The sequence below is a fragment of the Ovis canadensis genome, chromosome 5 (genome assembly GCF_042477335.2).
Source record: "Ovis canadensis isolate MfBH-ARS-UI-01 breed Bighorn chromosome 5, ARS-UI_OviCan_v2, whole genome shotgun sequence".
NCBI classification, from domain to species: Eukaryota; Metazoa; Chordata; class Mammalia; order Artiodactyla; family Bovidae; genus Ovis; species Ovis canadensis.
Genome location: NC_091249.1, coordinates 31,256,048 through 31,274,576, shown reverse-complemented (window position 1 = coordinate 31,274,576; position 18,529 = coordinate 31,256,048). Strand labels below are relative to the sequence as shown.

Sequence of the window (18,529 nt, the reverse complement as noted above, 5' to 3'; positions counted from 1 at the left end):
TCCCTACCCCCGACTCAAAGCTCCCAAGAGCAGACCAACACAGCTGGGGGCAGCCAGGAAGGGCAGAGCCTGCTGCCTTCTAGGGAGAGAACAAAGCATCGTCCCAGCTGTCCTACCTGAAAACAAATGGCGGCAGCTTTCACTGGGGGTGATGAAGCCCCCGGGGTCAGCACTCGCAGGAACGCTTCCTGCGGTCACCACTGGCAGGGACAGGCATCCAGAGGGCGGGGCTGGGGAACACCCTCAGTGCCCAGGACACGCCTCCCGGAAGTAAGAAGGATCCAGTCTAAACACTGCCAGTGCTGAGAACTCTTCAGTAAGGATAAGAGTCTCTGGAGACGCTGAAAGCATCAGACACTAACATCTGCTCGTTCCTTTGCCGTAAAAACATCAGCTGTCAGGGCTCAGTCACCTCCCTGACCTTGTTCCTGGAGCATGAGGGGGCTGGCTGCTGGGAGCCCTGCCGAGCTCCACAATTTGGGGTGGGGGTGGTACGCAGCCAGCAGCGCAGCAGGGTATCACCCTGGACACGGCCCTGCTCCCCATCTCTGGGAAAATGAAGCTGGGGGAGGCACAGGCAGGTTGCTTCACTAGTCCCCAGCTCACCGGGCTCTCCAACCACCTACCTTCACTCTGTCCCTCAAGTTCTGCCCAAACACGAATGCCTGCTGGGTCCCCTGCTCTTTCTTCTCACAGTTCTCCTCCTCGGAAGCATTGCTAGACTCCTTTCTCTGGGACTTCTCCTGGTTAAAACAAGCAAACAGGATAGCTGAGAAGCAGGAACACCCCACCCCTAGGAAGCAAGACGAGCTGTCTCACGTCTCTACATCTACTCAGCATGAATCCTGTGGTGCAGGCCCTTGGGTGGGGGGTGCTGGGGAGACCACCTAGGATGGGGCAAGCTCTGGGCAGTGCCCTTGTCACTGGGGATGCTGGTGAAGGATGGTGGGGAGTAGGATGGGTGGGCTGGGGTCACTTCTGGGTCTTCCTCAAGCTCACTGCCCTGGAGACCCGGCCACCAGTTTCTGAGAAGCTGTAGGCTGTGGGAACGATTCCTCTTCCAATTCTGCCGACTGTGGTTGGAGGGTGGGGGGCTCAGGGACGTATGAAGACTGAATTGCACATGTTCATTTTCCCCATTTGAGCCTCAACATCCGGTGGGGGTGGGGAGCGTGGGCGGGGAGGTGGAGAAGCCCAGGCAGCATTGTATCTGCCCAGATGGATGGCGTGGAAATAAACACACGGGTGCAAGCGGTCTCTGCACATGGACCCTCGGGTTGTGTGACTGCAGCTCGGGTTTCAGGTCTGACCTGCCAACCACAAATGCAGGCTCTTCGTTAAATGTCCCGTATTTTCCAGCTGCTGTGAAATGCTATAGGAAAACACATCTGGCCTATAGAATCCCACAGCTAGTCTTCTCTTCTAAAGAACGATTTCTGAGCCAACTCCCAGGCACACTTCTGCCACCAGAAGCAGAGCGCGTGTACAAATCCATAGGAGCTGCTTGTCCGTGCGAGAGGGTGAGGAGATAGCTCTCCGTGGAGAGACGCAGACCCCCTCAGTGGCACAGCCCTGCTCGTGGCCCATTTCTCTCAGAACCAAGCATGGGGTCCTGGCAGCCTGGTGACTTGGCCAGTCAGCTGTGGTTACCCAAGGATCCCTCCGGGCAAATCAGGCAGCCTGAGAACAGGCCAGCTCGGACACGGCCCAAAGTGGCCCACAGCCCACGAGCTCAGCTGTATCCCGAGAGGCCTCGCATGTGGCGCGCTCCCTGCCCCACTGAGGACAGACCTCAAGTGCTGGCGCCTCATCAGATGGACTTCTCCAGGCTGGGTTGTCAGGCAAGGCTGATGTTGCTGCCCCTGTGCAGTCTGCTGGGATGCTGACCCCGTTGGTGCCACTGCTCGGGACTGTGGGAAAAAAAGACGGAGGGCGTCTCAGAGGTTGGACCACCTCTACTGCCCCTTCCTACCACTGGGGCCCAACAGTGGACTCTTTCTCAAAGGATAGGATCTGGGCCTTCCTTGGGGATCCAGTGGTTAGGACCCTGTTCTTCCATTGTTGGGGGCCCGGGTTTGATTCCCAGTTGGGGAACTCAGATCCCACATGCTATGGAATACAGCGAGAAAATTGAAAAGATAACCATGCTTAAAGAAAAATGATATGGAGTCAATACTGAAAATCACAAATTCTTAGGTTAGAAAAACCCAAATACCAAACGAAAACCTCACAAAACTGAGACTCTATTATTGTTAATTCTACAAAGAACCCTATGAATTTTCAGTTTATTTAGACGTACTACTAATAAGAAACAAAAAAGAGAACGTATTTGGGGAATAGTTATAAATTTTATAAAACTAGTTTTACTAATAAAGTGTTTTTTCTATGCACTCCTCTCCCTGGTGGCTCAGACGTTAAAGAATCTACCTGCAATGCAGGACACGTGGGTTTGATCCCTGGGTCGGGAACACCCCCTGGAAGAGGGCATGGCAACCCACTCTAGTATTCTTGGTTAGAGAATCTCACAGACAAAGGAGCCTGGCGGGCTACAGTCCATGGGGTCGTAAGAGTCAGACACAACTGAGTGACTAACATTTCACTTTTCCCTTTTAAGTAGTTGCAACTATGTGACTTGTACAACTTCAAATCTGGCTTTGTTCAGCGTTAGATCAAACAATTTTCCATGTAATTAAAACTCTTCATAAATACCAACTGCTTCTCCCAGGTGGGCTGTAGCACTGTTCCCGATGAGGAGTTCTTAAATTGCAGGGAAAGATTAAGAAGAAAAGCCCATCGTGATTAAAAAATTACAGATCAACTGCAAAGCACACCTGGTATGCGGATATAACAGAAACATGGCTTAGGAGCTACATCTCGAGCTTGGGGAGTGAGGTGAGACTACCTCTAATCAGGTCACTCCTCCAGGCTTGGAGATGCACAGGGCTGAGCTGCGCACCCGGGGTGGGCCCTGGCTCTTGGGAGCCTTGGCACCGCAGGAGGGACAGTGATTGCACCCTCCTGTGCAAGCCTGGCTCGGGGCCGTGACTCACCTGTCTGTGAGAGCGCCTTTGGCTGCGGGGCCTGTAACACTGCCGGGCGAAGCACGCTGCGCTGCTGCTCCTTGGGCTTTTGGCTTGGCAGACCTGGCGACACAGGCTGGCTTGCCCTGGTCCCTCCGACCCCACGGGCTCCGGTCCCACCCCTCCGGTCCCACGACCCCCACGCTCAGGCACTTGTAGAAGTACCCCCAGTGCCCCACGTGATGTCCCTCCTAGGCTGGGCTTTACAGGAAGTACAGTAAAGAAAGAAAATTCAAGCTATTTTCTTTACAGTTAGACACACATTCCAGCTATTGTTCTTTTTATACGTGGCTCAATAAAACACTCCGTGAAACAGATCTTGCCTGTAGATTAATCCAGGGAGTATGGTAATACTACAGGGGAGCCAAAGGACAGCTGGTCTTGTGGGTCAAGGGCAGACGGTGAGGGGAAAGCAGTGAAGGCATGGTTGACCTCTCAGAGTTTAGGACTCCACAAGGGGTCACGTAAAGGTACCCCTTACATGTGCTTCTCAAAATGCCACGTTGAGAAGATCCCTCTGCCAAACACGGAGCAAGGACCACGAGAACGTCCCTGGCCCTGCACGGGCTCCCCACTGGATGTGGATGGCACCAGCCTGGGCCCCGCTCACTCATGGCCACTCTGCTACTCTGGGTTAACGCTGTGGCCAGAATGCTCTGGGAAGATAGTCCGATGACAGGACTGCCGTGCACAGAGCCTGAACGCCCCACCCCAGCCAAGCCTACCCTTCCCCGCCTCCTCCTCCTCCGGGCAGCGGGCTCATTGGACGGAGCACCTCCTGATCTGAGGGAACTCTCGGTGCTCAAGTGTCAGGAGAGGGAGCCCAGCACGCACTGGCACTTGGGAGGCTGCTGCCCTGCACGTCTCCTCGAAGGCAGACACCCACCTGCACTAGGGGCCTGGCCATGGATCAGCGTCGGTGGCTTCAACCGGAACCCACTGCTCTTTTCCTCTACAAGCACAAAACAGAAGATGGAAAGCAGGCCTGCTGGGGCAGAGCAACAAAGCCGGAGGGACCTGGGGCGGCCAAGGCCTGCAGTCTGGGCTTCAGTGGCCGTGAGCCTGGAGAACCAGGGCAAATATTTCCAAGTTCAAACAGAGAAGCAGAGGGTGGTCCAGTCCCGTCTATGGGGCAGCCCAGGGAGGAGGCCGGAGGGCCGCAGGCAGTGCTGGCTCTAGGAGAACTGCTGGCAGCAGAGACTGCAGGGTGAGTGCAGGACTGGTCAGGCCTCCGCCTGTCTACCCAGCTGCCTGCAGGGGCTGAGGGCCCCAAGGACAATCAGGGAGCCCCAGAAGACTGGCCCTCCCTGGGACCCAGCTCCCTATCCTGGAGGACACACTGCTATCAGGAAAAGTTCTGCATTACAGCAGATGTCCGGGAAATGAGATACGGTTTTCTGTGGTGAAAGATCAAAGGAGGCCGATGGCAGGCTTGCTCTCTCCAGATGTGCCAGGAAGGCCCGGGAGAAGGAGGGGGCCTTCTGAGGAGGGGGTCTGGGACTGACAGCCAAGGCTCAGAGCCCGGTTCAGCTCAGCCACCGGGGCACCCAGACTCCTTCACTCTGCATCCTCGTGACTGGCCTACCTTAGGGAGCGGGGGAGACAGGCTAACACCACTCCTGACCAGAAGGGTCAGTAGAAAGCCTCGTGGTTCCGACAGGATAGTCTGTCCCCAGAAAAGTCAAGGGACGGCCTCACTTTTGTGCTAAGGTCCAACCCATGGGAAAAAAAACCTTTTCGGGTTGCTACAAGCTCAATACACAGAAATCATGTGTGTGTTATTAGACACGAACGGTGAATAATCCAAAAATGAAGTTGAGAAAAAAAAACTCCACTTATAACAGCACAGAATATAGTACCTAGGAATAAATGTAACCAATAAGAACTATAAAACATTGCTGTAAGAAAATAAAGACTTAAAGAAATGGAAAGGTGTCCCCAAAGGCCACACAGTTGTGCGATTCCATTCACATGAAATGTCCAGGGCAGGCAAATCCATGGAGACAGAAAGTGGATTTGTGGTGGCCAGAGGCTGCGGAGACCAAGTGGGGAGTGACTGCCCAAGGGCATAGGGTCTCTTTTTGGAGTGACAGTCATCCTAAAATTAATTATGGTGGTGGGTATATGACCCTTCAGCTACCCTGGAAACCCTTCAGTTGTACACAGAAACACCACCATATTCACAAGCTGTCAGGCCACACAATTAATTAAGTACGAAAATCAAACTGGAACTCCCCATCAGGCAGAAAGGCCCTGTGTTCTCCTCAGGCAAACACAGGTTCACAAGAGTGATGCCCCCTGCTGGTCAGCACGTGGGAGCCATGCTGCTGGAGCTGGGGTCCCTCCTGAGAGGCGCCTCGACAGCCAGACAGCCCAGGATGCGGGGAAAACACGCTGCCAGGCGGGCCTCTCGGGCAGGGAGGTGCTGAATCACACTCCCAGAGCTCAGGGTTACCAACGACGACTGGAAAAGACTGAGGTGAAATTCACAACTGAGGTAATTTTAGAAGGTCCTTGGAGCTGGCTTTGCAATGCTCTTACTGCGACTACTATTCACCACTCCGCTCTGACAGGCTAACCCTCGGGGTCGACCCTGGGCAGGTGCAACAAGCCTGGAGAGTCACAGACACTGACCACCACCTCCCGGCCTGGTGCTGGCCCGCCCATGGATGTATAGGACGTCCACCCTGAATGCTGCAGGGAACTGACGCACCACATGCCTCACGTGACTGGGAACATTGGACAGAAAGATGGCGGGGCCCAGAGCAGCAGGGGGACACTTATGGGGCAGGGCCCCCATCTGCACTAGAATAAATGTGCTCTCTGCTTGTGGCCTCTGGAAGCTCCCTCTGCAGCAAGGTCAGTGTGTAATGGAGCAGCGGTCAGAGCCCTAGCATGCATGCCCAGGTCACAGGAGCGCACAGGCCGTCATGCCCGTGTTCTCTCAAGGGCACACGCATGGCCCAGCATGAGCCTGCTGTGGGAGAACAGGACTCCTAATGGGGCAGCCTCTGCCCTCCTCTGAAATCACACCCAAGCAAGCAGGTTTCTCTGCCTTGCCTCAGAGAGACCCCAAGTGATGTCTGAGAGGGCAACGCTGGCTCCCAAGAGAATTCCAGGAACTCTTGGATTAAACCAGGAAGACAGATCAGAATTTAGCCTGGTGCAGACCAGAAGCTAGAGAGAATCTGAGAGGAGGCTCCCTGGTGGGGGCTCAAGCAACAAGTAAACACACTGAGGAGAAAGGGAGCAGGTTTCTCACTGTCAGGAAAGGGGCAGAAACATGAAGGAGGGTTTCAATAAACCTTGTTGGCACTGGACAGGAAGTATCCACATGAACTGGGGGGACCTATACACGCAGACAGAGGACCACAGACGCAGAACGCATGCAGACGTTGAGTGCCCGTGTGTGAAGAGGTCCATGTGTATGTATGTATGTGCTCTCAGCCACGCGTGTTCCCAGCTGTGGGTACAGAGAGGGCCTGAGAGCAGCAACAGCCCCCAACAGCACGGTGGGCCGAGCACTCAGATCTTGGTTCCAAGAGACCACTTCCACTAAGCAGAGCGAGGGCCCCACTGAAGACAGGGAGAGATGATGATGAGCCTAGAACTGCTTCTGACAAGAAGAAAAGGGCATGCTCAAGAGAAGGATGGGGCCGTGGCGGAGAGCAGAGAAACCTGCTGGGCGGGGCTCCGCCAGCCAGATCGGCGGCCATTAGAATGAACTGACGTTGGAAGTAAGAGCTGAATGTTAAGATAAATACTAGTGACAATGGATTATAGCCCACTGACAATACCAGGTGAAGCTGAGGGACTGTTTGAGATGTGTGACGCAGGAGCCAGAACGGGATGCCTTTGCTTATCGCTAGGGCGCCTGGGGGAAGATCGAACAGGGTGTCTAGGTGGTGGGGTGGAGAAGTACCTTATTCTTAAGGGTTATAATTTTTTCTTTTTTTCAAAATAAAAGCTAAAAACAATAAAAAGGCAGGCGGGCAAGGAGCTGAGCAGTTCACTCTGCGGAGTGGATAGGTCAGCCTGTCCCCACTGCACACCGCAGAGGGGACCAGGGGCCAGGCTGACCTTTTATGACCCGGCCCCTACAGTCCTGAACGGGACTCACAAGGCCGGTGCCCAGGCTTTCCCCAAGGAACCCTGAGAACCAAGCTCCTCAGGACTTCCCGGTGGTCCAATGGTTAAGAATCCACCTTTCAATGCAGGGCACTCGGGTTCAAGCCCTGGTTGGGGAACTAAGATCCCCCATGCCACAGCATGGCCAAATAAAAAACAAAAAGCGACCTAGCTCCCTTTCAGGCCCCATGAAGGGGTCAGCTCAGAACAGTTCACCTCTGGAGTCAGAACAAATTCAACTGCTTGAAACAGTGCCATTAAATCAACCCTCAAAGTTACAGCTCGCCTCTCCCCCCACAGCGCCCTTGTGCCCGAGGCTGACTGAGTTTGCCTTGCTTTTGAAGTCAGCAATGAATTTATACAAGGCGGGTTGGGTTACAGAATTCGGATGGTTATGTTCGCTCATTAAATCTTTTACGAGGAATTCCAGCCACGCGGGAGAAACTTTCAGGAAATCTTGGAGCTGGTTCTCTAGTGAAGGACCGAAAAAGGAAAAGGCTGCACATTCTTCAGAAAGGATCAAGCTATTCGCTGTAAAGTTTTAAAGCTGTGATTAAATATATTTATCTAAACAGATCTAAGTAATATTAGTCAGTGTGAGAATTTAATACACAGAGAAGGGGTCTGGAAAATTACATAAACTTCAGAGTGGTGACCATGGGGACGGCAGCGTGGCAGGAAATGAACAGGAGGACTCTTTCACTCTATGTATTTCCGAGTTTTTAATGACACAGAGATACAGTCTTTGTGTAAAAATTTGAAAAACGAGTCCTGTATTTCACTATGGATTTTTGCGTGTGTTTGCTTTTGTCTTTTAAAGGGACCTGAAGCTCCCTGTAACTAGGCTCTGCTCGCAGAAACCGATATTAAGGGCCACAAGAAGTCTGCCTCACCCTGGATTCTACATCTGCCCGCAGAAGGTTGGGAAACACGAACCAAAAAGAGTGCTGATTTCCAACTGCTCTCCCTCGTTTAAGACAGTGTTTTATGAGCGCAAGTGCTTTTCATCCCAGGACACCCCCAGTGACCAGCTGGTGAAGGGCAAAGGCACGCGAAGTCTCACCTGGTTCTGAGTCAGAATTGCCTGCAGATGGCTCGCAGAAGGTGGATGGCATAAAAACATTGTTTTTGGATACTGTCGACAAGGAGGTGCAGGCAGGGGAGAACAAGAGGAAAACAGCGTGAATAGGCAGGACAGACATGCCTGGGAGCATTTCTCCCACCTGAGGGGGCATCTCCAGGCCCCACTGTGGTGCTACAGGGGGTGGGGGGGTCAGCATCGCGAACCTGGCCTTCAGCCACTCGAGCAAAAGTGAAACCCCGGGACTCTTCCTACAGCCCTGAAACGTGGGTGTCCAGCGGAACAGCCTGAATCTGCCTGACACCTAGCTGTCGACTCTGGTCTGCTGTGGCCTCCTGCCTTGCCCGTGCGTCCCCAAGAGCATGGCCGGGAGGGATGCAGACGCTCCCCGGGGCCAAGCCCCAGACCCTGCTCCCTGTCAGCAGTTGGTGCTCGGTTGGCTGCAGCCTCCCCCCACACCCCCTTTTAGAATCTTACAAAAGCAACTGGTTCCCTTGTTGTGGGCCAGGCAACACCACAGTGGGGCTGAAGACTAAACTGTGCAGACTGCAGGCAGCTAAGTGGAATCAGAGTGCAGCACAAAGCCAAGGCCTCTGAACGCAGACCACTTGTCTTTACAGGCCTTATGGCTAAGCTGAACCCTGGGGGGAATGAGCCACAGGAGAGGACTAATGTTTCATGTCCACTGGTCCTTGGCTTCTCCAGCCTACAGCCAGAGCACAGACTACCACCTCTCTTCTCCACTGTAATTTCTTGATGGAAAAAGTGAGGCTTAGCAGTGGGCGGGGAGGAATGTGATCTATGGCCAGGAAGTGGATGCTGCCCTCCTGTATCAAGGCCCATGCAACAACCGTGCAGAAAGCCTTAAACAATGGACCCCCAGCCTGGACTGCAAGCTGTCCGGAGGACTCCTCAGTGCAAACCACAGCACCTCTGTTTGGAGTGGGGAGTGAGGGGAGTGTCTCCTGCAGTTATGAAAAAGGGTTCAGCTGTGCCCAAGGCAAGTGTTCAGGGAACAGGCATGAACTCAGGTGTGTCACAGGGGTGAGGGTAAGAGGACGCTCACGAACTCTTTAAGCTTCCAAGAGTCTTCTCTCCTAAAGTGACATCCTTAGGGCTCACAGCTGTAAATGCTTTAACTGAATTCCCAAGACTGAACTTCAAGCTAGGGGGCTGGAGGGCATGTGAAAGCCAGTGCTGCAGAGAGCAGTGGGCAATGCTCGGGCTGGGTGGGGAGTTGGGGGCCCTGCTGCAGCTTTGACCCTGCAAGGAACAGCAGCAACCCCAGGCTTGCAGAGGCCCCTCACCCAGTAGCCCCAGCGCCTTCTACCCCAGGAACCCGCCTTTGTCCAAAAGATGGTCTCCTGGCCTCCGTGTATGCACAGAGCTGGTTCTGGCCTGGAGGCTCCAACTCCTTGGGCCCAGCCTGGCCAAGCCCTCTGGGCTCCCCCGAGCTCCCCTCCTTGGGGAGTTCATGCCATCCCACCACCACAGTGTCTGCCAGGGCTGCTGGACTCCCCACGTACTGTCTGTGTGTCTGGGCTTCTCAAGTGGCCCCCCTACGCACTAGGCTCACTGCTGAAGGGCGAGGGGGACCCTCCACTTCCCACACCTTCAGTCCACACATAGCCAGCAGCCCATACAATGTGGACATGCACTTAATGGTCAGAGCCCCAAACATGGCCCTGACATCCCACCCCTCCGTAAGTGTCACTGATTCTCGAGGGCGTCTGTGCTGTGCTCAGCCAAGCTCCAACCTTACTCCCGCCTCCCCAAAAAAACTGAGCCTCAGGCTGAGCATAACTGGAGACACACAAGGGGTGGGAGGCACCACAGGAGGCAGCACGCTTGCAAACACGGCCGCTTCACCACCCACTAAAGGGCTGCCGTTACCTGACTGTGATGGCGGGAACTGCGTTAAAGAGGAGGTTCTTTCTCGCTTGACGGGAGGGCAGTAATTTCCATCTTCTCGGTCAGAATCTACACAAAATGAAGAGGAGGAGAAGAAAAATCAGGCTGCTTCCACTTTTACGCCCGAAGCTGGTGAAACATTTGAGATATCCTCACCTTCTCCACCTTCGGGGCTGGAGCCGCCGGCTGATCTCTGAAATGAGAACACACGTCAGGGCAATCAGAGAGAGCCACACGGCTTGGTGGCTCTTGACTTCTGCCACCAATGGATCCTGAAATGCGGCACCAAGGGTGTGGGGCTTGGGTTCAGTTGCCTGGGTCACAGACTTTCGACCTAATGCCTGAAAATCTCCCGTGAACCTTCTGCCCTCACCTCGCCAGGCCTCGCGCCAAGGACTAACAGCTGGGAATGTTCCCGGCACAGGATCAGTATCCAAGTTTCTCCACTGGGTACAGCTCACTGGCATGTCCCCCGCACCCCTCACCCCAATCAGAGAGAAAAAATGGCCCTGGCCAAAGTCCATTCTGCCGAAGTGACCTCTCCATCCTGAAGGGCAGCAGGGCCATGGACACTGGGTCAGGGGGGCCCCATCCCTGGCACCTCCCCTGGTGTGGAACCCAATTTCCACGGAGGCTGCTGTTTCCAGAGTAGCTGAGTGCTTCGGTGCCATGGGTCCAAGTGTGCAGCACCTCAGACTACAGACCGGCTGAACAATCACGAGCTGAGAGAGAAAGGTGGATGAAGAACTTCCTCCCCAACAACCTCTGGTTTTAGAATGCGAACGACTAGCAATTACGAAGCTTAAAATGAGCCCCTGGCCGCATCTAGGGTGACACATCCTCTCTCAGGGACTTGTGATTCTTCAGAGCTAACCAGCCTAGAGCGAACTCCGAGGGGTCAACATTCCCACCCCCCAGCCCCGAGCACCAGAGTTGAAGGGGAAGCAGGGGAGCCAGTTTTCTTATTTTCAGAAAAGCCCCTCAGGGGTTAAGTTTGGCCAAACGAGGACCACCTGCCTTGAGCCTGTGAGGGATTAAATGAGATGATGCATGTGAAAGTGCTTTGCAAGCGGCAGGGCCGCGGGGTGGGGTAAAAGCTGTAAAACAAGGAAGCTGCAGATGAGGAGGCTGGGGCCCTCAAGAACTGGGGCAGCGCTTTCCAGTAAAGGGCCAGCTCCACAGGCCCCATTCAGGCCACACGTATATTCTGTTTTTACAATCCTTTAAAAACCTGAACACCATCCGAGCTTGTAGGCTGGACAAAAAGAGGCGGTAGGCAGAGTCTGCAGACAAGTCCTAAAGGACAGTAAGAAAAGGCCCCCAGACTGCACCCCCGCCCCATCAGAGACCATCTATCAAAATGCTCAGGAAATGCGAAAGCCTCCTAACACGACGGGCTCAGTGGTCCTCGGGGCAACTGTGAACATACCACGGGGCTCAAAACGAAATAAAATACCCCCGGAGGATTCAGCAGGCAGGCACTAGCTGAGCACAAGACAGTGGTCAGGGCTTGGAACGTGAAGGCGCTCAACTCTCTCTCAAAGGCTTGAGAGCTAGTCGGCCGTGTCTTGAATGTGGAACCTGAGGCAAACGGCTTCACTGGCCCAGGTTTCCACCTCCTAGCTTGGAAGACAGTGCGGCCAATGCTTCCTCTGCAGGGGTGAAGGTGCAGGGGTTGATGGGTGGCCTCACACCTGGACAGCCCGCACCCTCCCGGCAAGCTCACCTCCTGGAGTGTCACACCCAGGGCAGCAGGGCTTCAGAGCTCAGGGGATGGTGTGGACAGGAGGGACCAGGGTGGGGCACCCTCTCACCGTGGGGGGCCGATGAGAGAGGCACCGCTGCAGCGCTGTCATTCAACAGGTCTGGGCTGGCAGCTGACGGCCAAGAGCCGTGCCCGCGTCACCAGGACATCAGGGGCTCCTCTCGGATGCCCCCTGCCCTGGGTGACACTGTGAAGGCACAGGCTCCAGGGGCTCCTCCTGCTGCTCCTCTAGGGCAGGCCTCGCCAGCCCCAGACTACCCCTGCTACCCCGGCCCCAAGTCCTGGCCTCAACTTCTTCCCTCCTTTTCATTCAACAAGCATTTCGACTCTACCAAATCTCCCCACGGCAGGCAGCCTCTGAGTCCCGTGGCACCTGTGGCTTCCTGAAGGATGCCTGGGACCTGGAACAGCCAGCCCCTGTAGACACTCCTCTCTCACCAACACCCTCCCTTCCCTCGCCACCCAGGTGCGAATCTCTCAGGCTGTGGCCTCACCCCTCCCTGCTCTTCTCCATGGCTCTTGCTCCGGGTCCCCCGCTAGCCTCCAAGTTCCGGGAGAGTCTGGCCCCAGTGCTCAGTGGGGCTCGCTCACCACGTGTTCAGGGGAAGCACCTGGATCCCAGGTGCTTGCTGGCCACAGAGAAGCAGCCAAGACACATACCACCCCGGCTGTATGCAGAGTGGGGGCCCTGACAGCTGCAAGGCCAGGATGGTCCTCCTGGTTCTCAGCTCCTGGGGAGGACGGCCCTCCGCCACCTCCATCTCAAGGGGCCCCTGTCTGGCTGCCTCTTCCGCTGGCTAATTTCCATGGGTGTGAATGCCCCAGGGCTCCTTCTGCTAGGAATTTCTAATTTCATTCCATAATGAATGAAATTAGGCTGGAGAAGACTGTGATTTCTGGACTCCCTTTCTTCTGTCAGTTTTTTCTTTTAAGTACTTTGGGGCTCTTTTAACAACACGTAACTTGCTTATCCTTGCCAGCTACACCCCAAGCCTCTCAGGGATCCGGGTGTCCCTGAGAATTTGATGGGAGCCAGGAGCTTCTCGCCTGAAGTGTGCCTAGGCCTCTGAGCTGCAGCCCTGCCTCTTGGGGCCTAGGACTGCTGGCTCCAAGTGGCCTCCTGCTACACTAGGCCCCTCCGTCTATCACACTCTGGCTCTGCTGTCTCCCTCCCGTTTTCTGACACCGTGACACCGTTTCTGCCTCAGTGTTCCTTCTCCGCGTGCGCGCTGCTCCCACGGCTGTCCTGACCACCTCCAGGGTGAACCAAGCTCACGTGCCATCCCATGACCCAGCGAGAGGAAGCAGCTCCTCTGCACCCACCCTCCAGCCTCCCTCGGGCCTCAACTCTGTTTCGGGCTTCACAGTGACAGGTGATCTGCTGTGCCCATCTGTTGTGTGCCTCCTGCTACCACGAGGCCCCCACCCTGCCTGTTCGGCTTACAACTCACACACCCAACACCTAGGATACTTGCTCAGCAGGCATCTACTACACAGACAGAGCCCCGGCTTCTGCCACAGCCTCCTTGGTGACCTGGAGAAGAAAGGGCACCTGGCGAGACAAGACACTCCCAGACCTCTGCCCTCAGGAGACCCTCAAGTCCACGCTCTGAGTCTCAGAACCATCCCACAGCCGTGTGGCCAGCCTGCTGGTCCTGGACAGGCTGGGAGGCGAAGGCCTGTGAAGGACAACACAGGAGACTCCTCCACTGAAAGAGCCTTCCAGAAGCTGCTGGAACTTCCTGTGGGTTCTAAAACAGCTGACTCGGAAGCAGTGAAGACAGTGACGTCAGTAACTCTCCTCAACAGGAGCCAGCATGAGGACGCAGGCGGCCAGAAGTCAAGTCACTTCGGCTTGCCTTGGGAGGTGCTCTTCCTGTTGGAAAGCCCCCTCTGCTGCTTGTGTGAGCTGCAGCCTGGCCTCTCCCCACCCCGTGGCCCCCGTCAGAGAAGGCCTGGTGCCTCGTGCTATCTTCCACTCCCTGGGGCACACGTGGGGTTGGGCCCAAAGCGTGGGAGCTGCTGCTCCAGGGATGACTGTGAGGAGGGTCTTGAGAGCAGGCTCTCAGGATCTGTGATTTGGGGGAGCAGTCAGGACGGAAGTGGGGTGTGGAAGCCCCACGTCCTTCTCTGCTTCTTTCCACAGCAGAAGCCGACTCTTGATGATGTGGGTTTCGGGCTGACACCTTGGGGATGCTCAGATCAGGGCACCCTAACTGCGCACTTCACAGCGGCCGTAGGTCCCACATCAGTGGGTGGGGTGGGCAGGGTAGCCCACCTTCTCAGAACACACTGGAACCCTGGGGAGAAGCAGCTTGTCCTGTGAAGGGCATACGAACCTGCCACCAAGCACCAGACTGGAGGGAACACTTGGCTCAGGACAGGGCCAAGGGGCTGAGAAGTGCCCGTCCTTTGTGTAAAGGCTGAATCGACGGCAATTACTAGTATTCCGTTTACTGAGGCTTGCACCCTCCCCAGACAGGGCTTTTGTGAGGCTGCCTGGCGTGGGTGGCCTTGAGGGGACAAGGGCGCCAGGCCAGTCCAGGAGGTGGAGAAGAAGCAGGAGGCTGTGTCACAGAAGCTGAGACAAAGACAAACGGACAGTGAGCAGGAGTGAGCAGTGCTACCTTCTTGGCCTCCCAGAAAGATGAGAAACCAAGACCATGTCAGGGACATTCCTTCCAGAAAATACCAGTTGGCCTGCCAGGGACTCGGTGATCCGCACCTGGATGGACCCCCATCGGACAGTCCAGCCAGAAAGTCCGCTGCTGTGACTGCAGGAAAATGGACACCTGGATGAAGACCCACTTGAGGGAGGCGCCTGCCAAGGCAGCCTCACCTTCACGTGGACCGCAGGCCCACTCACCACTGTTTATCCTTTGACTCAGGGAACCAGCTCAGAGCTTTTTACCCAAAAGGCAGACACTGAAAAAAAAGAGAAAATGAGGTAGCCTCCACAGATGTGCCTGCTGGGCAGGGGCGGACGAGTGGCGAAGCCCGTGCACATCCAGAGGACGGGCAGGCGAGCAGTCCGGCCAGGGGACTTGGTCCAGACTCTCAGTTTCCCAGTGGGGCTCGTAACACGTTTCAGGCTCGGGACTTCAGCCGGTAGACTTCAGCCAGGCCCGCGGTGAGCACTGGGAACACTTTCTCCAGGTCAGATGAAGAACTTAATCTGGATGTGGTTTGCTGTCCCTCAAGCTGCCTTGTGAGAGCCAGGTCTGCTATAAGGAGGCTGTTTCCTGGTCCTGGGGCTTCAACGGCCAGGGCTCTGATGAGACTGGAAGATGATAAGGGCCCTTTATAGGCAACAATTCAGTGTGCGATATATCGCAGCTTTACAATCCCCCGAAGGATCGTGGAATGAAGAACAGACTGAACGTGAGGGATGAGCCCTGTCAGGTTACGTGTGGGTGTTTCCTGAACTCCAGAGTGAGACAGAGTGAGCGCCAAATCTGCTCTGAAGCAAGAGCAACTAGTCCGAGTTCACCACAGAAATATCTCAGCCCAGGAAGTAGCTGGGATCGGGGTTTATCCACACCCTAATTGACCTAAAAAACAAACTCTGCTGTGTCTTAGTGCCTCAAAAGCAGAAAACGCCGCGGATGGCTGAAAGCTGTCACAAATGGTGTGATGGCAGTACTGCTGGGACTTCTGATGGAACCAGGGATGCCCAGTTACCATGTTAAAACCACACAGGGTATGCACGGGTGCGTGTGTCACAGGCACGGCCCTGTCCACGAAGCTGGCACGTTCAGGAACAAGCCCCCCTCCGCCCCAGGCCTTCTCCCACAGCAACATAACAACCATCTTCACGTTCCCTGCTATCGCCCTCGAACTGGCATCTTTCAGTCTGGGCACTGCTTGCATTTCTCAGAATTAGAGCTTCTGACCTACAGTCCACAAGAATTGAGAAGCTGAGTTCTGCTGGCCAGGCCTCAGAAATCGGCATCTGGACTGGCCACAGAGAGAAGGCGAGGCCCTGTCTCACAGGCATTAGCAGAAAGGGGTCTGAAAGAGCCTGGCTTCTGGAAGGGCCGCTGCCGTGATGCCACCTCTACCATTTGCCACCCTCCACAGAAAACCCTCGACCCCTGCAGCTGGAGGTTCTCTGTAAACTGCGCTCTTCAACCCAGACAGCAGTGGAGGGGCCCCGTGTTCTGGGCAGATCCTCACAAAGACCACCTGTTCTCAGGGAACTGGGAACATGTGCCTGCTGTCACCTGACTCAGGAGAAGGTTCCAGCAGATGCTCTTGCCCAACCCAGAAAATGATTGCCTCTGAATTCCTGCTCTTGGCCCTCAAGTGGAGGCCTCAGATTGGAATCTTCCCTGGGCTTCCTTCCCTCAAGCCCCCTTCCAGGCCACGAAGGACAGCCCCCAACAGGGACAGACTGGTTCTTCTTTTTCCACCACACACTGATTCCTCCAAATGTTAAGATCTGGCTCCAGCCTCACTTGGCTGAACATCACTTCTTTCTGTGAATCCCAGGGTCTGGTAGCTCTGGCTGAATTTCAATGGTTTCCTCAAGGACATGGGAGACTGGTGCTGTGACACAAGCAATCACTAAAGGTCTGGGAGAGGGCTGGGGCTGTGGTGACTTGGGTGCCATGTGGTGGGGTGGGATCCTGTTCTCTTGAGTCACTTTTCCCTGATGTGGGAACGGGGGGCTCTGCCACTAGGTACCGAGAGGATGAAGCTTTCGATCCTGAATGGAGGATAATGTTTACCTTTCCCGATTTATCAAACTCCAAAAACTCCAGACATTTCTTGTTCTGGAGAATTCACAGTCTTCTCCACCTATAATCTTCCAAAGCCTTCTGAATACAAAGAAAAAGGGCTCAGGGGGCTCCCTCCGATTCAAAGGAAGCAGCTCTTCTTCCTGCTTTGATTGAAGACAAGCAGTTCACAGCCCAACCACAGTCCAGACACAAGCAGTCTTGCAAAGCAACAGGCGTTAGACACCTTTTCCTACAGATCAAGGAAGCTGGAGCCTTTCGTGTTTCTAAGATACTGAATTTGAAAGCCTGAATTCAGGGAGAGATGGAAAAACGGAAGGAGGGAGAAGGGGCTGAATTGGAGGTGGAGAGTTCTACCCTGCTCCTCCTCTTCTGACCCTTTGCTTCTTTCACTAACAGGATCAGGTGCAGGCTGTGGATGAATGTTACCCTGACTAGAAAGGTCTCAGCATAGAAGGGGACGTGCTCCTTGCTGACTTTTTGGCAGCAGGAATTAAAGGGCGCCGAAGAGAGCCTTGTCATCTTTTCAGTTGTCGCCAGCTGCTGGTGACCCGGGGTCTGGATGTAAGGGCCAAGGGGGAGGGGCTGGTCTGGGTTGGGAGCCCGGGGCTGGGGGATGCCAGGGGGAGGCGGACTTACCCCTGCCAGTTCTCGTGGAAAAGGAAGAAGCTGGGCTTCGGGAGCGCGGGCCAAAGCGCTAGCGGGGACAGGAAGCTCTAGGGCATGCTCACCAGCTGACTCGGGGTGACCCGTGCCATGGTGGGGGGCCTCAGCCTCCCCCCGAGGCTCCTCTCCCGAATCCGACAAGTCTTTTTGCTCTGCAGAGGACTGGGAGCAAAAAAGACAATTTTCCTTCAATGTAAACAAAGCCTGCAATGTGGGGCAGGGGAGGGGTGGGATTCAAAGGTTGAGCATCTCCTGACGCTCCTGCCTGGGAGGGATGTCGGGCCAAGAGAGCTGGCCCTCCACGCTGTCAGAGGGCGGTGACATGGGCCAAGTGTCAGACCTGGCACTTTCTAAGGTGTCCAAGAAGTCGGACCCAGGTTTTGAAAACTGGCAGGCGGCCTCTGCGGCATGAAGCTCCTCTGCTGGTGGCAGCCACGAGGAAACGGTCTCAGTGACCAAACTGCCCCTGGGGTTAGTAAGCCATCCACTCAGACAACTCGGGAAGGGGGGGGTGAGGACCGGCACCGTGTCTGGCCGCTGGGACTGGGGCTTCAGCAGGAGCTGCAGCCCCGGCAGCACCTCCCATCTGTGCCCGTAAACCCGAGAGGAAGGAAACGCATCCCTGCTCAGTGAGTGCAAGTGTCCATGTGTCGGGGACCCAGCAAGCTGGGTGGAGGTCTGGCTGAAGGATGGAGCCTTTCAGCCTAGGAGTCTCCCTGGCCAGGCCTTATCTAGGAAACAGCCAGAGTAAGGGGAAGCCGGAATCCTTTGAGGCAGTTCTTGGGGTTCAGGAGGGGCTTCTATGGAAGTGGCTTGTTGCAAAGCTGGTGGCCTGGATCCAACAGGTGGGCTCCGGTCCCCAAACCTCATCCACCACAAGCTTCTCTCACTTTGTGAATTGAATGACAACGGGGCCACCCTGTCTCCCTGTAGATGCAGTCACATTCCTCCTGCCTGTGAAGTGACTGAACCCTCTTTAGACAAGACTCGGGACTATTTTTAAATGTGTGAGCCTGCTGGATGAAAGCAACTACATAAAAGATTTAAGAGAACGTTCAAACACTCTTGGAAAAGCAAAAGCCACGTGACGTTAACACATCCGCATGTCTGAAAAGTCGCCCAAGTGGACTCTTCTTATGCAGGGAGATCACAGACGTAA

The 18,529-nt window shown here is 55.2% G+C and overlaps 1 protein-coding gene and 1 long non-coding RNA gene across 5 annotated transcripts in view; both read right to left on the bottom strand.

Moving 5' to 3' along the window:
- The window catches only part of RANBP3 (RAN binding protein 3), a 51,194-nt gene that overhangs the window by 9,424 nt on the left and 23,241 nt on the right, over positions 1-18,529 (bottom strand). Inside the window, exons 3-10 of one of the 4 annotated variants that reach the window (XM_069591373.1) lie at positions 17,344-17,532; positions 10,357-10,393; positions 10,183-10,269; positions 8,272-8,343; positions 3,967-4,032; positions 3,051-3,143; positions 1,792-1,910; positions 627-743 (exon numbers count right to left, since the gene is read on the bottom strand). In XM_069591373.1, coding sequence (XP_069447474.1) covers positions 627-743; positions 1,792-1,910; positions 3,051-3,143; positions 3,967-4,032; positions 8,272-8,343; positions 10,183-10,269; positions 10,357-10,393; positions 17,344-17,532 — 780 coding nt within the window. The remainder of the gene's footprint in view (positions 1-626; positions 744-1,791; positions 1,911-3,050; positions 3,144-3,966; positions 4,033-8,271; positions 8,344-10,182; positions 10,270-10,356; positions 10,394-17,343; positions 17,533-18,529) is intronic. The other 3 variants (XM_069591376.1, XM_069591374.1, XM_069591377.1) reach the window with 3 other exon arrangements.
- On the bottom strand, positions 14,407-16,847 carry LOC138441023 (uncharacterized). The gene is made up of 2 exons (XR_011257205.1): positions 16,696-16,847; positions 14,407-15,245 (listed from the first exon to the last, which is right to left on the bottom strand). It is a non-coding gene; the product is annotated as an uncharacterized lncRNA (long non-coding RNA).